The sequence below is a fragment of the Petromyzon marinus genome, chromosome 42 (assembly GCF_048934315.1).
Source record: "Petromyzon marinus isolate PM22_M1 ecotype Great Lakes invasive population chromosome 42, UKy_Petmar_22M1.pri1.0, whole genome shotgun sequence".
Lineage (NCBI taxonomy): Eukaryota > Metazoa > Chordata > Hyperoartia > Petromyzontiformes > Petromyzontidae > Petromyzon > Petromyzon marinus.
The window spans coordinates 1,111,966-1,132,547 of NC_133708.1; the positions used below are offsets into that span (position 1 = coordinate 1,111,966).

The 20,582-nt window shown below is 49.8% G+C and overlaps 1 protein-coding gene across 1 annotated transcript in view; it reads left to right on the forward strand.

Annotated features, from left to right (window-relative positions):
- The window catches only part of LOC116951139 (protein kinase C delta type-like), a 53,848-nt gene extending 34,413 nt beyond the window's left edge, over positions 1 to 19,435 (forward strand). Inside the window, exons 12-18 of the mRNA XM_032969595.2 lie at positions 3,431 to 3,607; positions 5,086 to 5,177; positions 5,995 to 6,057; positions 7,661 to 7,799; positions 10,295 to 10,483; positions 11,320 to 11,448; positions 12,641 to 19,435. Coding sequence (XP_032825486.2) covers positions 3,431 to 3,607; positions 5,086 to 5,177; positions 5,995 to 6,057; positions 7,661 to 7,799; positions 10,295 to 10,483; positions 11,320 to 11,448; positions 12,641 to 12,796 — 945 coding nt within the window. The 3' untranslated portion in view covers positions 12,797 to 19,435. The remainder of the gene's footprint in view (positions 1 to 3,430; positions 3,608 to 5,085; positions 5,178 to 5,994; positions 6,058 to 7,660; positions 7,800 to 10,294; positions 10,484 to 11,319; positions 11,449 to 12,640) is intronic.
- The last annotated feature ends 1,147 nt before the right edge of the window (positions 19,436 to 20,582 follow it).

Below are 20,582 nucleotides of genomic sequence, written 5' to 3' on the forward strand. Positions count from 1 at the left end.
TGTAGTTGGCCACCAGGTTTGCACACATCTCAGGAGGGATTTTGTCCCACTCCTTTTTGGAGATCTTCTCCAAGTCAGTAAGGTTTCGAGACTGACGTTTGGCAACTCGAACCTTCAGCTCCCTCCACAGATTTTCTATGGGATTAAGTTCTGGAGACTGGCTAGGCCACTCCAGGACCTTAATGTGCTTCATCTTGAGCCACTCCTTTTTTGCCTTGGCCATGTGTTTTGGGTCATTGTCATGCTGGAATACCCATCCACGACCCATTTTCAATGCCCTGGCTGAGGGAAGGAGGTTCTTACCCAAGATTTGATGGTACATGGCCCCGTCCATTGTCCCTTTGATGCGGTGAAGTTGTCCTGTCCCCTTAGCAGAAAAACACCCCCAAAGCATAATGTTTCCACCTCCATGTTTGACGGTGGGGATGGTGTTCTTGGGGTCATAGGCAGCATTCCTCCTCATCTAAACACGGCGAATTGAGTTGATGCCAAAGAGCTCCATTTTGGTCTCATCTGACCACAACACTTTCACCCAGTTGTTCTCTGAATTATTCAGATGTTCATTGGCAAACTTCAGACGGGCATGTTTATGTGCTTTCATGAGCAGAGGGACCTTGCGAACACTGCAGGATTTTAGTCCTTCACGGCGTAGTGTGTTACCAATTGTTTTCTTGGTGACTATGGTCCCCGCTGCCTTGAGATCATTGACAAGATCCTCCCGTGTAGTTCTGGGCTTATTCCTCACCGTTCTCCTGATCATTGCAACTCCACGAGGTGAGATCTTGCATGGAGCTTCAGGCCGAGGGAGGTTGACAGTTCTTTTGTGTTTCTTCAATTTGCGAATAATCGCACCAACTATTGTCACCTTCTCACCAAGCTGCTTGTCAATGGTCTTGTAGCCCATTCCAGCCTTGTGTAGGTCTACAATCTTGTCCCTGACATCCTTGGAGAGCTCTTTGGTCTTGGCCATGGTGGAGAGTTTGGAATCTGATTGATTGATTGCTTCTGTGGACAGGTGTCTTTTATACAGGTAACAAGCTGAGATTAGGAGCACTCCCTTTAAGAGTGTGCTCCTAATCTCAGCTTGTTACCTGGATAAAAGACACCTGGGAGCCAGAAATCTTTCTAATTGAGAGGGGGTGAAATACTTACAGTGAGGGAAAAAAGTATTTGATCCACTGCTGATTTTGTCCGTTTGCCCACTAACAAAGAAATAATCAGTCTATAATTTTAATGGTAGGTTTATTTGAACAGTGAGAGACAGAATAACAACAACAAAAATCCAGAAAAATGCATGTCAAAAATGTTATTAATTGATTTGCATTTTAATGAGGGAAATAAGTATTTGACCCCTCTGCAAAACATGACTTAGTACTTGGTGGCAAAACCCTTGTTGACAATCACAGAGGTCCGACGTTTCTTGTAGTTGGCCACCAGGTTTGCACACATCTCAGGAGGGATTTTGTCCCACTCCTCTTTGCAGATCTTCTCCAAGTCATTAAGGTTTCGAGGCTGACGTTTGGCAACTCGAACCTTCAGCTCCCTCCACAGATTTTCTATGGGATTAAGGTCTGGAGACTGGCTAGGCCACTCCAGAACCTTAATGTGCTTCTTCTTGAGCCACTGCTTTGTTGCCTTGGCCGTGTTTTTTGGGTCATTGTCATGCTGGAATATGCATCCACGACCCATTTTCAATGCCCAGGCTGAGGGAAGGAGGTTCTCACCCAAGATTTGACGGTACATGGCCCCGTCCATCGTCCCTTTGATGCGGTGAAGTTGTCCTGTTCCCTTAGCAGAAAAACACCCCCAAAGCATAATGTTTCCACCTCCATGTTTGACGGTGGGGATGGTGTTCTTGGGGTCATAGGCAGCATTCCTCCTCCTCCAAACACGGCGAGTTGAGTTGATGCCAAAGAGCTCCATTTTGGTCTCATCTGACCACAAAACCTCCACCCAGTTGTCCTCTGAATCATTCAGATGTTCATTGGCAAACTGCAGACGGGCATGTATATGTGCTTTCTTGAGCAGAGGGACCTTGCGAGCACTGCAGGATTTTAGTCCTTCACGGCGTAGTGTGTTACCAATTGTTTTCTTGGTCACTATGGTCCCAGATGCCTTGAGATCATTGACAGGATCCTCCCGTGTAGTTATGGGCTGATTCCTCACCGTTCTCATGATCATTGCAACTCCACGAGGTGAGATCTTGCATGGAGCCCCAGGCCGAGGGAGATTGACAGTTCTTTTGTGTTTCTTCCATTTGCGAATAATCGCACCAACTGTTGTCACTTTCTCACCAAGCTGCTTGGCAATGGTCTTGTAGCCCATTCCAGGCTTGTGTAGGTCTACAATCTTGTCCCTGACATCCTTGGAGAGCTCTTTGGTCTTGGCCATGGTGAAGAGTTTGGATTATGATTGATTGATTGCTTCTGTGGACCAGTGTCTTTTATACAGGTAACAAGCTGAGATTAGGAGCACTCCCTTTAAGAGTGTGCTCCTAATCTAAGCTCATTACCTGTGTAGAGGAGTAAAATGGAGACGTGACGTCATGTGTGCCGTCCAGTGCGAGGACGTCACGGAAAGTGGCACCATGCGCGCTGGGCGGCTCGATGGCATCGTGTCTCGTCTAGTATTTAAGGGGGACCCCGTGACGAAAGCGGGGTCACTGTGGGAACGGGTGGAGTGAGAAGGGTGGAGAGGGAACCAGGGGTAGAGAGGGATCGACGAGAGTCAGGAGTGAAGCCGGTGGTAGCCGTAGGAGGTGCTGCTCTTCCCGGTCGGTGGGGTTGGCAAGTGCCCCCATCCGATTCGAGGGAGAGAGACCAGAGCTAGCCGGGCTGGACCAGGACTTGGTGTAGGACCCCTAACCCCTGGGAAGTTGTCCCACCCTTTGTGCTATTGTAATACACTTAATAAACCTTTGGCGAAAGCCCTTGCCTTCAGTCGTCTCCGAGTCGTCGTCGGGAACTCCTCAACACTAGTATAAAATACACCTGGGAGCCAGAAATCTTTCTGATTGAGAGGGGGTCAAATACTTATTTCCCTCCTTAAAATGCAAATAATTTTTTTACATTTTTGACATGCGTTTTTCTGGATTTTTGTTGTTGTTATTCTGTCTGTCACTGTTCAAATAAACCTACCATTAAAATTATAGACTGATCATTTCTTTGTCAGTGGGCAAACGTACAAAATCAGCAGGGGATCAAATACTTTTTTCCCTCACTGTATCTGGTTATCTTTGAGTTCTATCTGCTTGTTTTTGCTCTGAGTTATATTTGTTTCATCTCTAAAAAAGAATTGCTTTTGTGATGTTGGTGACAGACGTAGTGCTTGCTAAACTTCTTCATCTTGCTCTCTGGAGCCCTTTCTCGCGTTAGATCGTTATCCACTGCCGCTCTGGTCTCTCCACGCATCCACCGCCGCCTCCACACAGGTCTTCCTGGCCGAGCTGAAATCTCGCCCGAGGAACTTCTTTGCCATCAAGGCCCTGAAGAAGGACGTGGTGATCATGTCGGACGACGTGGAGTGCACCCTCGTGGAGAAGCGCATCCTCTCCCTCGCCTGGGGCCACCCCTACCTGGCACACCTCTACAGCACCTTCCAGACCAAGGTGAGGCAGCCTCCTCACCGCCACCGTCGTCACAGCCTCACCACTGTGACAGCCTCACCAAGATCACAGCCTCACCACTCTGACAGCCTCACAAAGATCACAGCCTCACCACTGTGACAGCCTCACCGCCATAGCAGCCTCACCACCATCACAGCCTCATCACCATCACAGCCTCACCGTCATAGCAGCCTCACCGCCATAACAACCTCACCGCCATAGCAGCCTCACTGCCATAACAGCCTCACCGCCATCACAGCCTCACCACCATAGCAGCCTCACCGCCATCACAGCCTCGCCACCAAAGCAGCCTCACCGCCATCACAGCCTCACCATCATAGCAGCCTCACCACCATAACAGCCTCACCGCCATAGCAGCCTCACCGCCATAACAGCCTCACCGCCATCACAGCCTCACCACCATAGCAGCCTCACCGCCATCACAGCCTCACCACCATAGCAGCCTCACCGCCATCACAGCCTCACCATCATAGCAGCCTCACCACCATAACAGCCTCACCGCCATAGCAGCCTCACCGCCATAACAGCCTCACCGCCATCACAGCCTCACCGCCATCACAGCCTCACCGCCATAACAGCCTCACCGCCATCACAGCCTCACCACCATAGCAGCCTCACCGCCATCACAGCCTCACCACCATAGCAGCCTCACCGCCATCACAGCCTCGCCGCCATAACTGCCTCACCGCCATAGCAGCTTCACCGCCATAACAGCCTCACTGCCATCACAGCCTCACCGCTACAACAGCCTCACCGCCATAACAGCCTCGCCCAGATCACAGCCTCACCCCTCTGATAATAATATATGCATTGTATTTTAAACTGATTATTTGCATGTTTTGCCACAGGTATGTGTGGTTAATGCAGACTTGATGCCTTGAAATAGGTATCTATGTGGTGTTTTAACATCTTAACACCTACGGTTTTATTGCCAGAAACGGTAAAACCTATTCTTATGTTTCATAATTTTTGATACTGGCAAAACGGTCCCATAGATATGACTGCTCGACCCGAGCTATGAATGCTGTGATACATGGCATTGTCTTTGTACTGTTCGCCTTTTGTCTTTGTTCTTTGGTCTAACACTGGTGGTGAGATTAGCCCATGAAGAAGGCTGCTGTCTCTGGTGTAGACCAATCTGTTTCAAAGACAGTGCGTTTATTATTATTATAATTATCAGAGCATGTTTGTTTGCACGGCTTGCCACAAGTACGTGTGTGGTGGTTAATGTAGACTTTTGATGCCTTGCTCACAGGTATGTGTGTGTGTCTATGTGGCGTTTTAACATCTTAACACAAGTCCTGTTGTTTTAATGCCAGAAAGAAAGAACAAAGGGGTAAAAACTGCCCCGTTCTTATTTTTCATGATGTTACGAGCCACTCCTCCGAGGCCGCGCAGCCTGATCGCCCCCCTTGCTCTGCGGCGCTGCGGCGCTGTCTCTCTCTCTGTCGTTGTTGCAGGAGCACCTCATGTTTGTGATGGAGTATCTGAACGGGGGCGACCTCATGTTTCACATCCAGGTCAAGGGTCGCTTCGAGATCGACCGAGCAACGTGCGTACACACACACACAGAGTATTTATTTACGCTGCAGGAGGAATCTGATGAGCTATAAACCTCTTTTTCACAGATGTCCAGTCGGGGCAAGTGGTAAGAACATTACAACAACAAACAGTACAAAAAGTACGATGGTAGTGCAAAGTACAAGAAAGGTAAAAAAATCACCCAGACGCATACAAATAGAACTATAGCATCCCATCCTACCAGACAAATCCCACTGAGGTTTTAACTTAATTTCCAAAAGCGGCCTAACTATCACAAATTATCGCTCACACTCACAGCGACCTGCCACCCTACGGTCACTCCTCCCTCACCCCCCTCCCGCTCGCATCCCTTACCCCCCAACTCAATCCCGTTTACCCGACTTACGCTCGGCAAACTCCATCCGTGTGCCTAATGGGGCTGGTTGTTGTTGTTGTAATTACTGGCAGGAAATGTCACGGTACTCGAATTGTAAATGTTGTCGTGGGTTTACTCTCCAGCACACAACCAGTGTGTGCTGAACTAATAACTAATTGGCACGTTTTGTTTATGTGACAAACCCTTACTGATTGGTTGTTTTGGGTGGTGTCGGGTTTAACAACACATTCATATCTACGCAATCTAACCCAACATAAAACAAAAACTCTGCTATGCTCATTCTTAAACGCATTCTATAATTCACCTTTTCAAATGCGTTCCCCCTATTTTACACCCATTGCCCCATCTTCACACCCCACACACTCAGCTCACTCAGCCCGCTAAACTTTGCTGTCATCATCGCAGTCGTTCTGCCGTTCATGCCCCCCCCCCCCCCCCGATCTCATTGCAGGTTCTATGCAGCCGAGATCGTGAGCGGACTCCAGTTCCTGCATGACCAGGGAATCATTTACAGGTAAGGGAGGGGGGGGAACCCTCGCCCACGGCCCAGCGGCATGGCGAGCGGCTCGCAAGTGGGAAGGTTGCGAGTTCAAATCCCGGTCTGCTGCTTTGCAGCGGATGAGGCTGTGACGATATTAACTACCTCAACTGGTACGCAAGAGGTAATGGGATCGATCCCGAACCTGACCCCTACTGTATATTTGGAGTTTGCGTGTCTTTCTCCCTGTGGTCGTGTTAATTTTTTACTCCGGGTCCTCCGGTTTTTCCATCCACATTTAGAATCATGCATTGAGATTACAGTGGTCGCTCAGTTGACGATATTAATTGGTTCCACGAACACCGACATTAATTAAAATCATCATTAATTGAATGTGGGAAATGCACGTTAAAGGTTGAATGTGTTCCAAGACGATCGGAAGTTGACCTCTTTAAGCCTAATAATATTTAAACACACAATTTTTATGAATAAATGTTATAAGAACATATTAAGTATTCAAAAGAGTTGTTTCCGTAAGTAACGCACATCAAACATTAAAAAGCGAGCAGCCAGTTGCTCTCAAAACGCTCACAAAAGGGCGGGTCGCTGATTGGCTGAGGTCTGCCGAGTCCACTTAGGGAGCGTTCCGATTGGTCGATGTTGGTAGCCGCGTGACATTGTAGGACATACCATTTATCGAAATTGTATCGTTAATAGAAACAATGAGACCACTATGGGAGGCGGATCGTTTCCCGAAATATAATTAATTGATGGGACCATGAACTGAAGGACCAATGCATTTAGATTAATTTGCTGCTATTAAATGTCCACGTGATAAGCCACTTTGTTGAGCTGTTATTTGTGGCCAGGTTGCTTCTGAAAAATAAGTTAATAGCTCAGTGGGCTTTGTCTGGTAGGGTGGGGATGGTTTAGTTTTATTTGTATGTGTTTGGGTGATTTGTTTACCTTTCTTGTGCTTTGCACTTCTATCCTGTTTTTGTACTAATTGTTGTTGTAACATTTTTTCCCGTCGCTACTGGACATCTGTGAAAAAACGTGGTCTAGCTCATCGGATTGCTCCAATATAAATAAATATTCTGATTCAGACATTGGCAAGCCATTGTATGTCCATTCTTGATGTAGGTATGTTGAACCTATTTCACACCGTACGTAGCCAACCATGTTAACCAGAGGTACGGGGGAATGACAACAAACTAAACACAAAAAGCAGTTATATAGAAATTAGTTTTCAATCTAGATGATTTAAAGGTGCATAGCTCCAGTGGCTTCCTAACATCGGAAGGAAGGGCGCTCCAGACGACCGCAGAAGCACAGGTGAAAGCACCGCGTGATGACGTTACCACTGTCTTTGTTCCATCGCCAGCCAAAAGCCGCGACTGCTGCTGCTGCTGCTGCGAGGATGACCGGAGTGTCATGTGACCATGGTTGATTCACGATACCACGGTCCAACTTGGCCAAATTAGAAAAATTTACGCGCAAACGACTCGACTGGGAGTATCGCACACAGCAGTGATCGTCGACCCTTACCCCCCGCCCCCCCGCACTGCGAAAACTTTCCAAGACCCTGGCGAGACTCACGGAGGTATGAACCCCCGCCCCCGATCTCGTTCTGCCCCAGGGACCTGAAGCTGGACAACATCCTTCTGGACAAGGACGGCCACGTCAAGATTGCCGACTTCGGCATGTGCAAGGAGAACATCGTGGGTGATGTTCGTGCCGGCACCTTCTGCGGCACCCCAGACTACATCGCCCCAGAGGTGAGGCAAAGATGTGCAGGGTAGTGTACATGACAAGGGGTTCTAGTGGGGTCAGTGGAGAGGGGTGGAAACAGGTTAAAGGGTACTGTACGAGGGAAGGTTCGAGAAGGGAAGTAGAAGACGGTGGAGTCTGTCGGAAGAATCTACCGGGCGAAAGTGCTGGAAGTTACCGGGGTGTGGCTGAGCGGGGTATATAACGGGGAGCGAGGCCCGCAATCGGGGCGCTGGCTCTGGGACTGAAGGACGACTGCAGATAGACGACATCGGAGCCGACTGTTAGAGATCTACCTGGTGGAAACCGCCAAGAAGGACTGTCCGAGATCTACATGGTGGAAACCACCAAGAAAGATTGTCAAAGATCTACATGGTGGAAATCATCAAGAAAGACTGTTCGAGATCTACATGGTAGAAACTATTGTAGTGTTGTAAGGACGAGCGGACTTCTTTAGGAGGCACACTCTGTTTATTGTATTATTTCCTTATACAATGCTTAACACACACAGAGGGATATTCGGTCCCCTCACCCGATACCCTAGGGAGGTACAGCCTCCGGACCTGGCGGGACTCACACGTCTACCGCTAACCTCCTTGATACCTAAGGAGGTACAACCTCCGCACTTGGCGGGACTCACACGTCTACCGCTATCCTAGTCCTCCGGCTAGGACCTAGGGGAGGCTATCTGACCCACCGCTGGCCCGGTGGGTCCTGGCCACTGGGTATGCCGAGCCTTAGCCCTTAGAAGGGCTGGGAGGCTGGTCCAGGGTCCTAGCTAGGCTTCAGCCCAGTCTTCTGTCTTCGTGCAGGCAGAGAACTCCTCGAGGTCCGTTGGGTCACCCGTCTTATACTCCTTCGTGGCCAGGTAGAACCAATCATACATTCCCACGTGGAACCGTCTGATTGGTTCGTACCAAACCCTGGCCACGATCCGTTTCACCTCGACTGACCCCAACCGTTGTACCCAGGGGTAATGCTGCACTGCCCTGGTGGCAATGCAGGTTACGCAACAGCGCGTAGTTAACATCTCTACACTATCAAGAAAGATTGTCCAAGGTCTACATGGTGGAAACCATCAAGAAGGACTGTTTGAGATCTACATTGTGGAAACCTATATTTGAAGCTTTCGTGACTGCAAGGATCCATACTCTTTGGTTCTATTCGGTAAAGTCACGTAAAAGTATAAAACAACAAAAATAAAAAATTCAAATGAAGGCCACTTGTGTTGTGGCCGAAACGTCGTGAAGTTTTTATTTTTGTTGTTTTATACTTTTACGTGACTTTACCGAATAGAACCAAAGAGTATTGGGGAAACCGCCAAGAAGGACTGTTCGAGATCTACTTGGTGGAAATCATCAAGAAGGACTGTCCGAGATCTGCATGATATAAACCATCAAGAAAGATTGTTTGAGATGAATCTAGTGGGAACCACTGGGGCTGCAGATAATCATAGCCTTGTGAACGTATTAGTCGTAATCTCGCCTTGTAAATACGTTACTGTAAAATAAATCACCTAGAAAATGGAACCTGTGAAGGAGCTTCTTTACAGATGTGCAAAACCCCAATTCCCACTGGGCTGTGGGGGTGGCCAGGAGATGGTAGCACAGCAAGTAGGTTAGTGAACCTATCCCCCCCCCCCCTATTTTTTATTTGACCAAGTAAGGCCCCACTGAGCTGCTTCATAGCTCTTTTTCAGAAGTGACCTGGCTATCACAAATGACAGCTCAATGAAGTGGCTTATCACGTGCAAATTTACAGCAACCAAACGCTCAAAATGCGTGATGTCGATTCGAAATGTGGAGGGAAAAAACCGGAGGACCCGGAGAAAAATCCACATGACCACGTGGATAACATGCAAACTCCAAATATACAGGTGCCAGGGTCGGATCAAACCCACGACCTCCTGCATACATACCAGGTGAGGTAAAGCCAGCAGTGTAGGCCTCTGAGTGCTATCACTGCATGTGAGTGGGACCTCCTGGCATGCCGGTTTCTTACCCGGGATTTGGCCAAAACACCCCAATGCAACACTCTCCTGAAAACGCGTCTTAAGACTCACTGAGGGACATTTTTCATTTTTACAAAGAGCAAAAGATTACTAGTGAGATGTTGAATTGTATGGGGGAGTGGGTGATTGGGTGGGTGAGCAAGTAGGTGAGTGTATGGGTGTATGAGTGAGCGAATGGTTGAACGAGCAAGCGAGTGAGTAGGTGAGGGAGCGAGTGAGTGAACGGGTGTGTGTGGCTGAGTGAGCGAGCGGTTAAATGAGCAGATGAGCGAGAAGGTGAATGAGTGAGTGGGTGAACGGGTGTGTGTTGGTCAGTGAGTGGTTGAACGAGCAGGGGAGAGAGTGAGCAGGCGGGTGAGTGAGAGGGTGAATGGGTGTGTGTGTGAGATAGTGTGTGGTTGAACGAGCGTGTGAGCGAGTGAACACAACCCAGGATCTCAGCCAGTGCAAGCGCAGCGCTATGTCCTCCTGTCTGCCCGGGCCACCTTGCAGATCGTGATTGGACAGAAATACAACTGCTCCGTGGACTGGTGGTCGTTCGGGGTCCTCCTCTACGAGATGCTCATCGGGCAGAGTCCATTCCGTGGTGACGACGAGGAGGAACTGTTCGAGAGCATCCGCACCAGCGTGCCCTACTACCCACGATGGATCACCAAGGACTCGCGCGACATCCTGCCCCTGGTGAGTGAGTGGCGGTGCTCCCCCCACCAGGTGAGCGAGACTCTCACGTGGAGGGGACAACTCACCGGGCGACAGGGTGGTAACACTCAGCGGAGAAGTACCTGGGTTCGACTCCTGGCTCGGGCGCCTGTGTGTGCGGAGTTTGTGCGTTCTACCTTTGGTCCGCATGGGTTTGTTCCCAGGATTCTCTGGTTTCCTCCCATAGCTCACGTTTGTTTTCACACGATGTAACTGGCGTGGGCCAAACGTCCCCATGTGAATCAATGACACCGCAACCTGATTTTGAAACCTGGCAACCGTCACCCCCTGGCTGCGAAACCTTTGCAGGACACTCCTGAAAAAGAAGCCTTGAGACGCGCTGAGGCTTCGTGATTCGAGAAGAAGAATTTCTATATTCTTGGTTCTTTCTACGTGACTTTACCGAAAGAACCAAGAATATGAATCCCTGCAGTCACGAAAGCTTTAAATCAAAAAGAAGAATTTCAATAATTATAATACAATATGAGCAATGATTGCCGTTAATGATTGTGTTATCATGGAGAGCGGTGGCGCAATGGATAGCATTGCGCTGCGCTTTGAACCTGGTGACCCGACTTCAATTCCCAGTGACAAATAGCTGAACTAGGCCTGGGCTTCCACTAGGTCGACTCGGCCTCAAATGAGTCATTGGTGCAGTATATAAACATCTCCACTAGGGAGACAAAGGCGGCCTGGCGTGGTGCTGGCCACCAAACCCCTTGAGCGCCATGGCCGGCCCGCATCGGTGCCGCTTATGAACAGCACTTGCCCCGACAGTCCATTCAGGCTACACGGGGGATGTTTGCCTTCGTTCTCAGCTGCTGGAGCGAGAACCTATGAAGAGACTCGGCGTCACTGGGGAGATCCGGCAGCACCCGTTCTTCCGCACCATCAACTGGGAAGCGCTGGAGAAGCGGGAGCTGGAGCCGCCCTTCAAGCCGCGCGTGGTGAGCAGCCGCAGGGCGACCTGGGGAGATCAATCGTAGAGTGACGTGGCGGGGAGATCGTTGGTAGAGTGACATGTTGGGAAGATTTTTGGTAGAGTGACGTGGTGGGAAGATTGTTAGTAGAGTGATGTGGTGGGGAGATCGTTAGTAGAGTGATGCGGTGGGGAGATTGTTGGTAGAGTGACGTGGCAGGGAGATCGTTAGTAGAGTGACGTGGTGGGGGGATTGTTGGTAGAGTGACATGTTGGGGAGATCGTTAGTAGAGTGACTTGGTGGGGAGATTGTTGGTAGAGTGACTTGGTGGGGGATTGTTGGTAGAGTGACGTGGTGGGGAGATCGTTGGTAGAGTGACGTGGCAGGGAGATCGTTAGTAGAGTGACACGGTGGGGAGATTGTTGGTAGAGTGACACGGTGGGGAGATTGTTGGTAGAGTGACGTGGCGGGGAGATCGTGAGTAGAGTGACGTGGTGGGGAGATTGTTGGCAGAGTGACGCGGTGGGGAGATCGTTAGTAGAGTGACGCGGTGGGAAGATTGTTGGTAGAGTGACACGGTGGGGAGATTGTTGGTAGAGTGACGTGGTGGGGAGATCGTTAGTAGAGTGACGTGGTGGTGAGATCGTTAGTAGAGTGACGTGGTGGGGAGATCGTTAGTAGAGTGATGAGGTGGGGAGATTGTTAGTAGAGTGACATGGTGGGGAGATTGTTGGTAGAGTGACGTGGTGGGGAGATTGTTAGTAGAGTGACGTGGTGGGGAGATTGTTAGTAGAGTGACGTGGTGGGGAGATTGTTGGTAGAGTGACACGGTGGGGAGTGGTGGCGCAGCGGTTAGCGCTGCGGTGTGCTACAAACCCGGCGACCAGAGTTCGATTCCCGCTCACGGCCAACACCAGTGACGATTATCTGAACCGGTCCCGGGCCTCCCCTAGGTCGACTCAGCCTCAAATGAGTACCTGGTGCGATGTGTAACATCGTCACTAGGGAGACAAAGGCGGCCGGGCGTGGTGTTGTCCACCCACCCCCTCGTGTGCCGTGCCGGCCTTCATAGGTGCTCGCTAACAGCTAACAGCACTTGCCCCGACAGTCTGCTAATGCTAAATGGTGGATCTTTGTGTACGTGTGTGTGTTGTATATGTCTGTCTGTCTGCGTGCGTGTGTGTGCACGTACCCCACCTCCCCCCCCCCCCCCCCCCAGAGCTCCCCCGGGGACTGGAGCAACTTTGACAAAGAGTTCCTGCAGGAGAAGCCTCGGCTGTCGCGTGGAGACCGCAACCTCATCGACTCGATGGACCAGGACACCTTCTCCGGCTTCTCCTTCGTGAGCCACGAGCTCAAGACCGTGCTGCGGTAAAACCGTGGCGGTGCGCTCGGCCACATCGCTTCAAATAATAGAGACGACAAGTGGGGTGCGCACCAGCAACTTGACAACAAATAATCCCAAGCGCGCTCGTCCCCCGTTCGGCCTCGTGTCGAGAGATTCCTCCTCTCCCTCCTCCTCTCCCTCCTCCTCCTCCTCCTCATCCGTCAAACTTTAAGCTTCATCACCGCGGGTGTCTTCAGCTCTCGAGCTCTTGTTTCGTTTTGATTGGGGGACCGCGAAGCGTTGACTTTTCCCGCATCTCGTCCTGAAGGTGCCCGCCCTGGCAGCTTGGACGCTAAAACCGCCTCGTAACTGAGAGGGAATTGCGCGTCGACTCGCCCCGGTGAGAGAGCTGAAGCGGCGACGATGACGGTGACCGTCACGGCGTTCGCCCCGCCCCCGCTGCCGCCTCCACCGTACGGGCAACGAGAGGGTCTTTGATGACTGAAATAATTTTCCGGCCCGGCCAGAATTACTGCCGCATGGCTTTGACACGAAAATTAAATTAATGATGAACCGCTAATCCTGGCCGCGGAGAAGCCAGGCCGCAATTGCGTGCTAAGTTGTTTTGTTCTTCTCGTTGAACCAGGCGAGAGCGCGGGAGGCAGAGAGAGAGACAGGGAGCGGTGGCTTGGGTGGGTCACCCCTAAAATCACGAATGGGTTTGAAGAAAAGCAACAATACAGCCAGAAAGATAAACAAATGGGAGCAGAGCGACCATGTCACTGGAAGTCAAAAGCGCCGCGCAAAGTGACCGGAGCTTACGTGGGGCGAATAGAAATCTGCGTTATGGGAGAAGTCGAAAACACTTGCACAAAGCTCGTATTGACGAAACGCAACGGTGAATTGGTGCGGGATAGTCGCAGTGAGTCAGCGGCGTGGCAAAAGCTTGGGATGGGAAATGCCCAACACTGCCCAAAGCAGAAAATCCAACGGCAGCGGTGGCGGTTTGCATGCTGAATTCGGACTATAAGTTACCGACGTAATGTTACGGGTTTTTTTTTTACACCGCTCGCCTCTGAGAATTCCAAATGCCTCTCTGCCTCACGATGCCGATAGCACAAACTGAACGCGAGTTGGGAGAGGATTTACACGAGAACCAGTGAGACGCTTTTCCTGGCCGCGTGCAAATGTTCCAAATGACTCGGGACCGGCCACTTGACTGCGGAGAAATAAAACCGTATCGGAGCAACGGGCCACGTTGCCGGGGTGCAATGTCGGGTTTAGCAACTCGCGAGTTTAAGCGGAGACGCTGAAGTGCGACGCGTTGATGGGTTGCGGCTGATTCGGCAGCAAATGCGCAAAAAAACACTCCGTGTTCTCTCACTTCACGAGGCTTTGCTCCACGCACGTCGATTGATCGCGACGTCAGCGGCGAGGCGCCGCATCACCCGGAGCGGGCGTGAGGCGACTGCGAAGGGGGGGGGTGTCTCGGGAGTAGTTCTGCAGCGCACGCTTCCGGAGGCCAATTCTTCATTCGCCAGAGGAGGGGCGGGGTGGGGGGTTGACGCCACGCCGCTTCCCGTGCGAGTCACGAGCGAGGTGGTCAGCGTCTCGCGGGGACGGCGGCAGCGTCGACGGCACAGCCGGAGGTCGGAGCGACTGGAAAAACGAGGAATGGCCTCGCGCGTGCGCGCATGCTTGTGCGTGTGCGCACAAGCATGTGCGCACGCGGGTGGCTATTTTAGTTAACGCTCGCTTGACTTGCGTGCAGTATTTTCAAGTAGGGGCTGTTAACTGTATATATAAAACGATATATATAGTTTTATATATATACTTATGCAGAAAGTTACATGTATCGTTATATATAGTTCTAATAACTATATAACGGTCGCCTTCCACAGCGGTGGAATCCCGAGGGGGCGATCTAATGACGTTTAACTGGCGACGGCGCTCTGTGTGTCACAAAACACCGCGCGGCCTTCGGAGTAGCGAACATTGTCCTACAGGTGGCGCGTCGCGGGCAATAGTCCCCCTCCGTAGTGCGCGTAGACGGAATCGTTGTGAGAACGGGCCTTGTTTGCAGATCGTGCCGTCAGCTTGCTTCAAAGGATGGCCCAAACGCGCGAGGCGCACACCTAGAATCCGTGTCGAGGAGCTGCGGTTCGGCCCGAACAAAATCGGCGGCACGCTTTGGAATGCGCCCTCACCACCGGTCCCGTGGACCGCCCCCAGTCTCACTCAAGAGGCCCTTGGGCTCCTGCCCAGGGCACTGTGCTCACGAGGACAACACTTCCCATGATGCAAAGTGCTGGCGACATTTTCGAATTTTCGAATTTTACTTTTTAACATAAATACCTTTATTTTGTAGGAATGCTTTTTGTGTTTTTTTTGCAGGATGTGTCTGGTACTTAGGGGCCGTCCATAAATGACTTCACGCGATTTTGGACGATTTTTGACCCCCCCCCCCCCATAGTCACACGGCGTCCCAAAATGTCAGACCCCCCCCTCAAATATGAGGTCACAAAGCTCCGCCCCCCCCCCCCAAAAAACATATTTCCATTTTGAAAATAAAACATGCTTAAAATCGCTTTAAACTATTGTCATCGTAGTGCGTATTTAATGTGGCGCTGCACTCTGATGTTGTAAGAGTGTTGTTATAACAATTAGTGTTGTTATAGCAATTATATATTTATTTAAAGTTGCGCATTTTGATGTGACGTCACATTTCTCAAACCCCCCCCCCTCGTCACACATTGTCACAAATGTCTGACCCCCCCCCCCCCCACCAGGTGCGTGATGTCATTTATGGACGGCCCCTTAAACAGCCAATAGGTAACTACTAATAGTTACCTATTAGTCATCGGAAAACTAAAAAAAAATTCCCATCAATCATCTCTTATCATCCACTCTCTAAGTTTCTCGACTTACAGTGAGGGAAAAAAGTATTTGATCCCACTGACAAAGAAATGATCAGTCTATAATTTTAATGGTAGGTTTATTTGAAAAGTGAGAGACAGAATAACAACAAAAAAATCCAGAAAAACGCATGTCAAAAATGTTATAAATTGATTTGCATTTTAATGAGGGAAATAAGTATTTGACCTCCTCTCAATCAGAAAGATTTCTGGCTCCCAGGTGTCGTTTATACAGGTAACGAGCTGAGATTAGGAGCACACTCTTAAAGGGAGTGCTCCTAATCTCAGCTTGTTACCTGTATAAAAGACACCTGTCCACAGACGCAATCAATCAATAGATTCCAAACTCTCCACCATGGCCAAGACCAAAGAGCTCTCCAAAGATGTCAGGGACAAGATTGTAGACCTACACAAGGCTGGAATGGGCTACAAGACCATTGCCAAGCAGCTTGGTGAGAAGGTGACAACAGTTGGTGCGATTATTCGCAAATGGAAGAAACACAAAAGAACTGTCAATCTCCCTCGCCCTAGGGCTCCATACAAGATCTCACCTCGTGGAGTTGCAATGATCATTAGAACGGTGATGAATCAGCCCAGAACTACACAGGAGGATATTGTCAGTGTTCTCAAGGCAGCTGGGGCCATAGTCACCAAGAAAACAATTGGTAACAGACTACGCCGTGGAGGACTGAAATCCTGCAGCGCCCGCAAGGTCCCCCTGCTCAAGAAAGCACATATACATGCCCGTCTGAAGTTTGCCAATGAACATCTGAATGATTCAGAGGACAACTGGGTGAAAGTGTTGTGGTCAGATGAGACCAAAATGGAGCTCTTTGTCATCAACTCAACTCGCCGTGTTTGGAGGAGGAGGAATGCTGCCTATGACCCCAAGAACACCATCCCCACCGTCAAACATGGAGGTGGAAACATTATGCTTTGGGGGTGTTTTTCTGCTAAGGGGACAGGACAACTTCACCGCATCAAAGGGACGATGGACGGGGCCTTATGCTGTCAAATCTTGGGTGAGACCCTCCTTCCCTCAGCCAGGGCATTGAAAATGGGTCGTGAATGGGTATTCCAGCATGACAATGACCCAAAACATACGCCCAAGGCAACAAAGGAGTGGCTCAAGAAGAAGCACATTAAGGTCCTGGAGTGGCCTAGCCAGTCTCCAGACCTTAATCCCATAGAAAATCTCTGGAGGGAGCTGAAGGTTCGAGTTGGCAAACGTCAGCCTCAAACTTGGAGAAGATCTGCAAAGAGGAGTAGGACAAAATCCCTCCTGAGATGTGTGCAAATCTGGTGACCAACTGCAAGAAACGTCTGACTTCTGTGATTGCCAACAAGGGTTTTGCCACCAAGTACTAAGTCATGTTTTGCAGAGGGGTCAAATACTTATTTCACTCATTACAATGCAAATAAATTTATAACATTTTTGACATTCGTTTTTCAGGATTTTGTTGTTATTCTGTTCAAATAAACCTACCATTAAAATTATAGACTGATTATTTCTTTGTCAGTGGGCAAACGTACAAAATCAGCAGGGGATCAAATACTTTTTTCCTTCACTGTATGTGCAATGTAGAAGAACCATAGCCCTAAACGCCACCTATTTTAGATTAGTTTTTTTTTTGTATTTTAAGGTCACACACACACACGGGGTGTTCGTATTAGCGAATATGTCGAGGCATTTCATAGGCACTGGTGGCCAATCAGAGAGAGGCACGAGCATCACGTGACATGGGAGGCCAATAGAATAGATTTGGGGGACATCCACCGACATGCCGTAGAGACGCAAGCAGGGCAGTGTCTCGTAATGCAGGGAAAGTACAAGACTCTAAAGTGACTGCCGTGCGTGTGAACACAACCCACTGTGTTCACACGCACGGGCGCCCACGGTGGCGAGATGTTAACTGCCTCGCCTGGTGTGCAGGAAGCCGTGGGTTCAGTTCCGACCATGACGCCTGCTGTATATTTGGAGTTTTTCTGTCTCTCTCTCTCTCCCCGCGGTGGCGTGGATTTTTATCGGGACTCCGGTTTTTTCACTGCGCTGAAGGGTCTTTTTTTGGACGTTCTAAATTTCCATGTGATGATGAACCACTTCGTTTCTGAAAAAAAGAGCTACACAGTGGCTCAGTGGGGCCTTCCTTATTTGGTCAAATAAGAAAAAAACTTGTTTTAAATAGTTAATAGTTTACTCGACACCACTTGCGGTGGCACTGGCGAAGTCTCTTCTCATGAGCGAAGCTTCCAGCTCGCACGAGGCAGCCCGGGACGCTCTGATCAGGCGGCGTGCTCGCCGCTTGTTGCGGACCGTCCTCAGTTCGACTCCGGCAGACCGCCCTGGATAATTCCCTGGGAGGCTATTTGACCGTAAAATACGAACGCCATCATCTTCTTCAGGGTGGAAGTCGCAGATCGAGCGAGGCCGTTCGCAAGAGTAAGCCGCTGTGTGCCCGATGTCACGGTCCAAACGTGCGGCAAATTTTAAAAAGAAAATTACACCGCGAACGATCCTGTCGGGAGTTTGCAAACCGACCGTCGCCCACTGACCAACGGCGACTTAACCGGGCCCTCCTGGACAGGAGCCGAGGCCAGGCGAGGCTCTGTGGGGTTAAAGGTCACGACGATAATGGCAACGATCGCAGCCTTTTGGGGTACGAGGCATCGTCAGCGTCGCATTGCGGTGTTTGGCAAAGCGAAAAAATATAGTTATCCACATCCAATGTTTTTGGAAAAGTTGTATTCTCCTCTCACCTGCGGTCAAAGGCGTTCGTAGAGCTGTGTATTTATTGGACGTTAAAAGTGCCGCGTGCTGTGCTTGCATAGTCGACCGCGGTGTTCGTGTTGCAGTGCCAGGTGGCTGCCTGCGTCCGCGTTGAGCCACTCGGCTGTCGTTCTCGTCGCGCTCCGCACAGACGAATTAGCCGGCAAACAGTGCCGGATTAAGCTCGTGCGGGGCCTGCAGCATATGTTATAAAGGGACCATGAATTTAAAAAATACGTAAATATTAAAACACAAATTTTAAACTTTCACAGTAAAGTAATTGTATTTTTTCACTTGCTATACAAGCCAGATAATACGACAAATCGCTAACCTTAAACACCCAGTCGTTTATAAAAGTTGAAGGCAGTATAGTACTATAGTAATAGAGCAAGTGCAGAATCACCAATCCGGAATTGATAGCTTGAAAGCATTTAACGCGGGGCCCTTCAAAGTGCGGGGCCCGAAGCATATATTGCTACTTTTGCTGCGAGGATAATCCGGCACTGGCCCGGCAAACGTTCGCAAAATGTGTACGGTTGCGTTTTTTGTCGTGATGAAATGTGGTGTCGTGTAACACTGATGTGATTGTTGGGTCGTGTAATCCCAGGTACTTAACCATGTAACTTAACCGTGTAACTGTTGTGTTGTTGCGTCGTTATGTTTAGGAGATCACTTGTGAATCTGATCGTGACTGTAACATACAATCATCCGTGCTCTTCAATCTTAATTTGGGTTATGTAATTAATTCATATCCCCAGCATGCCAATATTAGTTTTTTTATGTTTTTTTTTATTCTCCCCAATATTTGCTTTGTTTAAACATTCCCAGGGGATGCGTGGACTTGGCTTCTAGGTACAGGTGAACTGGTGTTGTGGGCTTCTATACCGGCGTCCACACGCGAACCCTTTTGGGGGGTGTAAAACTTTACCGCTCTGGTGGTGACGGTGGACTGTGGGTAATCAATTAACGGCAAACAAAAATAAAATCTCGTTTTTTTCGACTGCATAGTCGCACGTGTTGACCAGTTTGTCGCGGAGGGGTTCATATCACTGTTGCTGCTGCTTCTTCTTCTTCACATTGAAGTCGAGAAGATGTTGAAAATGAGAGGGGGGGGGGGGGGGAACCTCTGAGCAGCTTTGTCATCCGTGGCCCCTCAACAGCAGTGTCGGGCCTCTTCAAGCGAACGCCGGTGGGGAAGCCGCGTCACGAGCAAGGGCTGTCCCGCAAGGAAGCCTCCTCGCGAGGACCCATTCAGAACGTTGCAGGGATTTCTCTCCGTGGCTCAAAGACGCCTGCCCAAGTGAAACAAGAAGCCGGCTCGGTGCGACGCACGCGTCTGGCGATCCTACGCTTGCTTGCGAGCGAGCGTGCGAGTGCTACCGCCAACGATCCGTTTCCGGCTTTGTAACACCGCTGCCGTTGCGTCTCCCGTCAAGCGGGCGAGAAGGTCGCTCGAGCGGATGAAACATTCCCTTGCCATGCGCTGTCACTTGCAACGCCGCCGGTGACCTCGCGGCCGGCTGCCCGGCGCGTTCTCATCGGCCGCCTCGGGGCGCCCACTCGCTCGGGCAAACGGCGACGAGGACAAACGCGTCTTGAACTGGCACCCAGCTCGCTGTGAGCGTCGCCGTGTGCACAATGGGTTTGAGCGGTAGCTCATCGTTTGATTGATTGAATTGATTGAATTTATTTAATGAGTTTATTTGATTGATTTCATAGATTTATTTCATATATTGAGTTAATTAAATTGATTGATTTAATTGATTTCATAGATTTATTTCATTTATTGAGTTAATTGAATTGATTGATTTAATTGATTTATTTGATTGGTATAATATAATTATTTATTTGATTGGCCCAACCGATAATTTTATTTATTTATTTCATTGATTTCATTGGTTTAGTTGATAATTTAATTAATTGAGCGGTGGTTCATAATAAACAAAAAACTGAGTATCTATCAGCTGTGGAGGGAAAGTCGTGCCGGCGTTTGAAGTCCTGGCAGGGTCGGGGGCTCTGTCGTTCTTCCCAGCCCCGTGCTGTCTCAGAGGGGTGCCAACAGCGATGAACGCCTCGGATCTACGCCCGCAATTCTTGACAATGGAGGACGTGGCCGTCTTCTGTCACTCTCTGCCGTCCGCCTGTGCGCCAC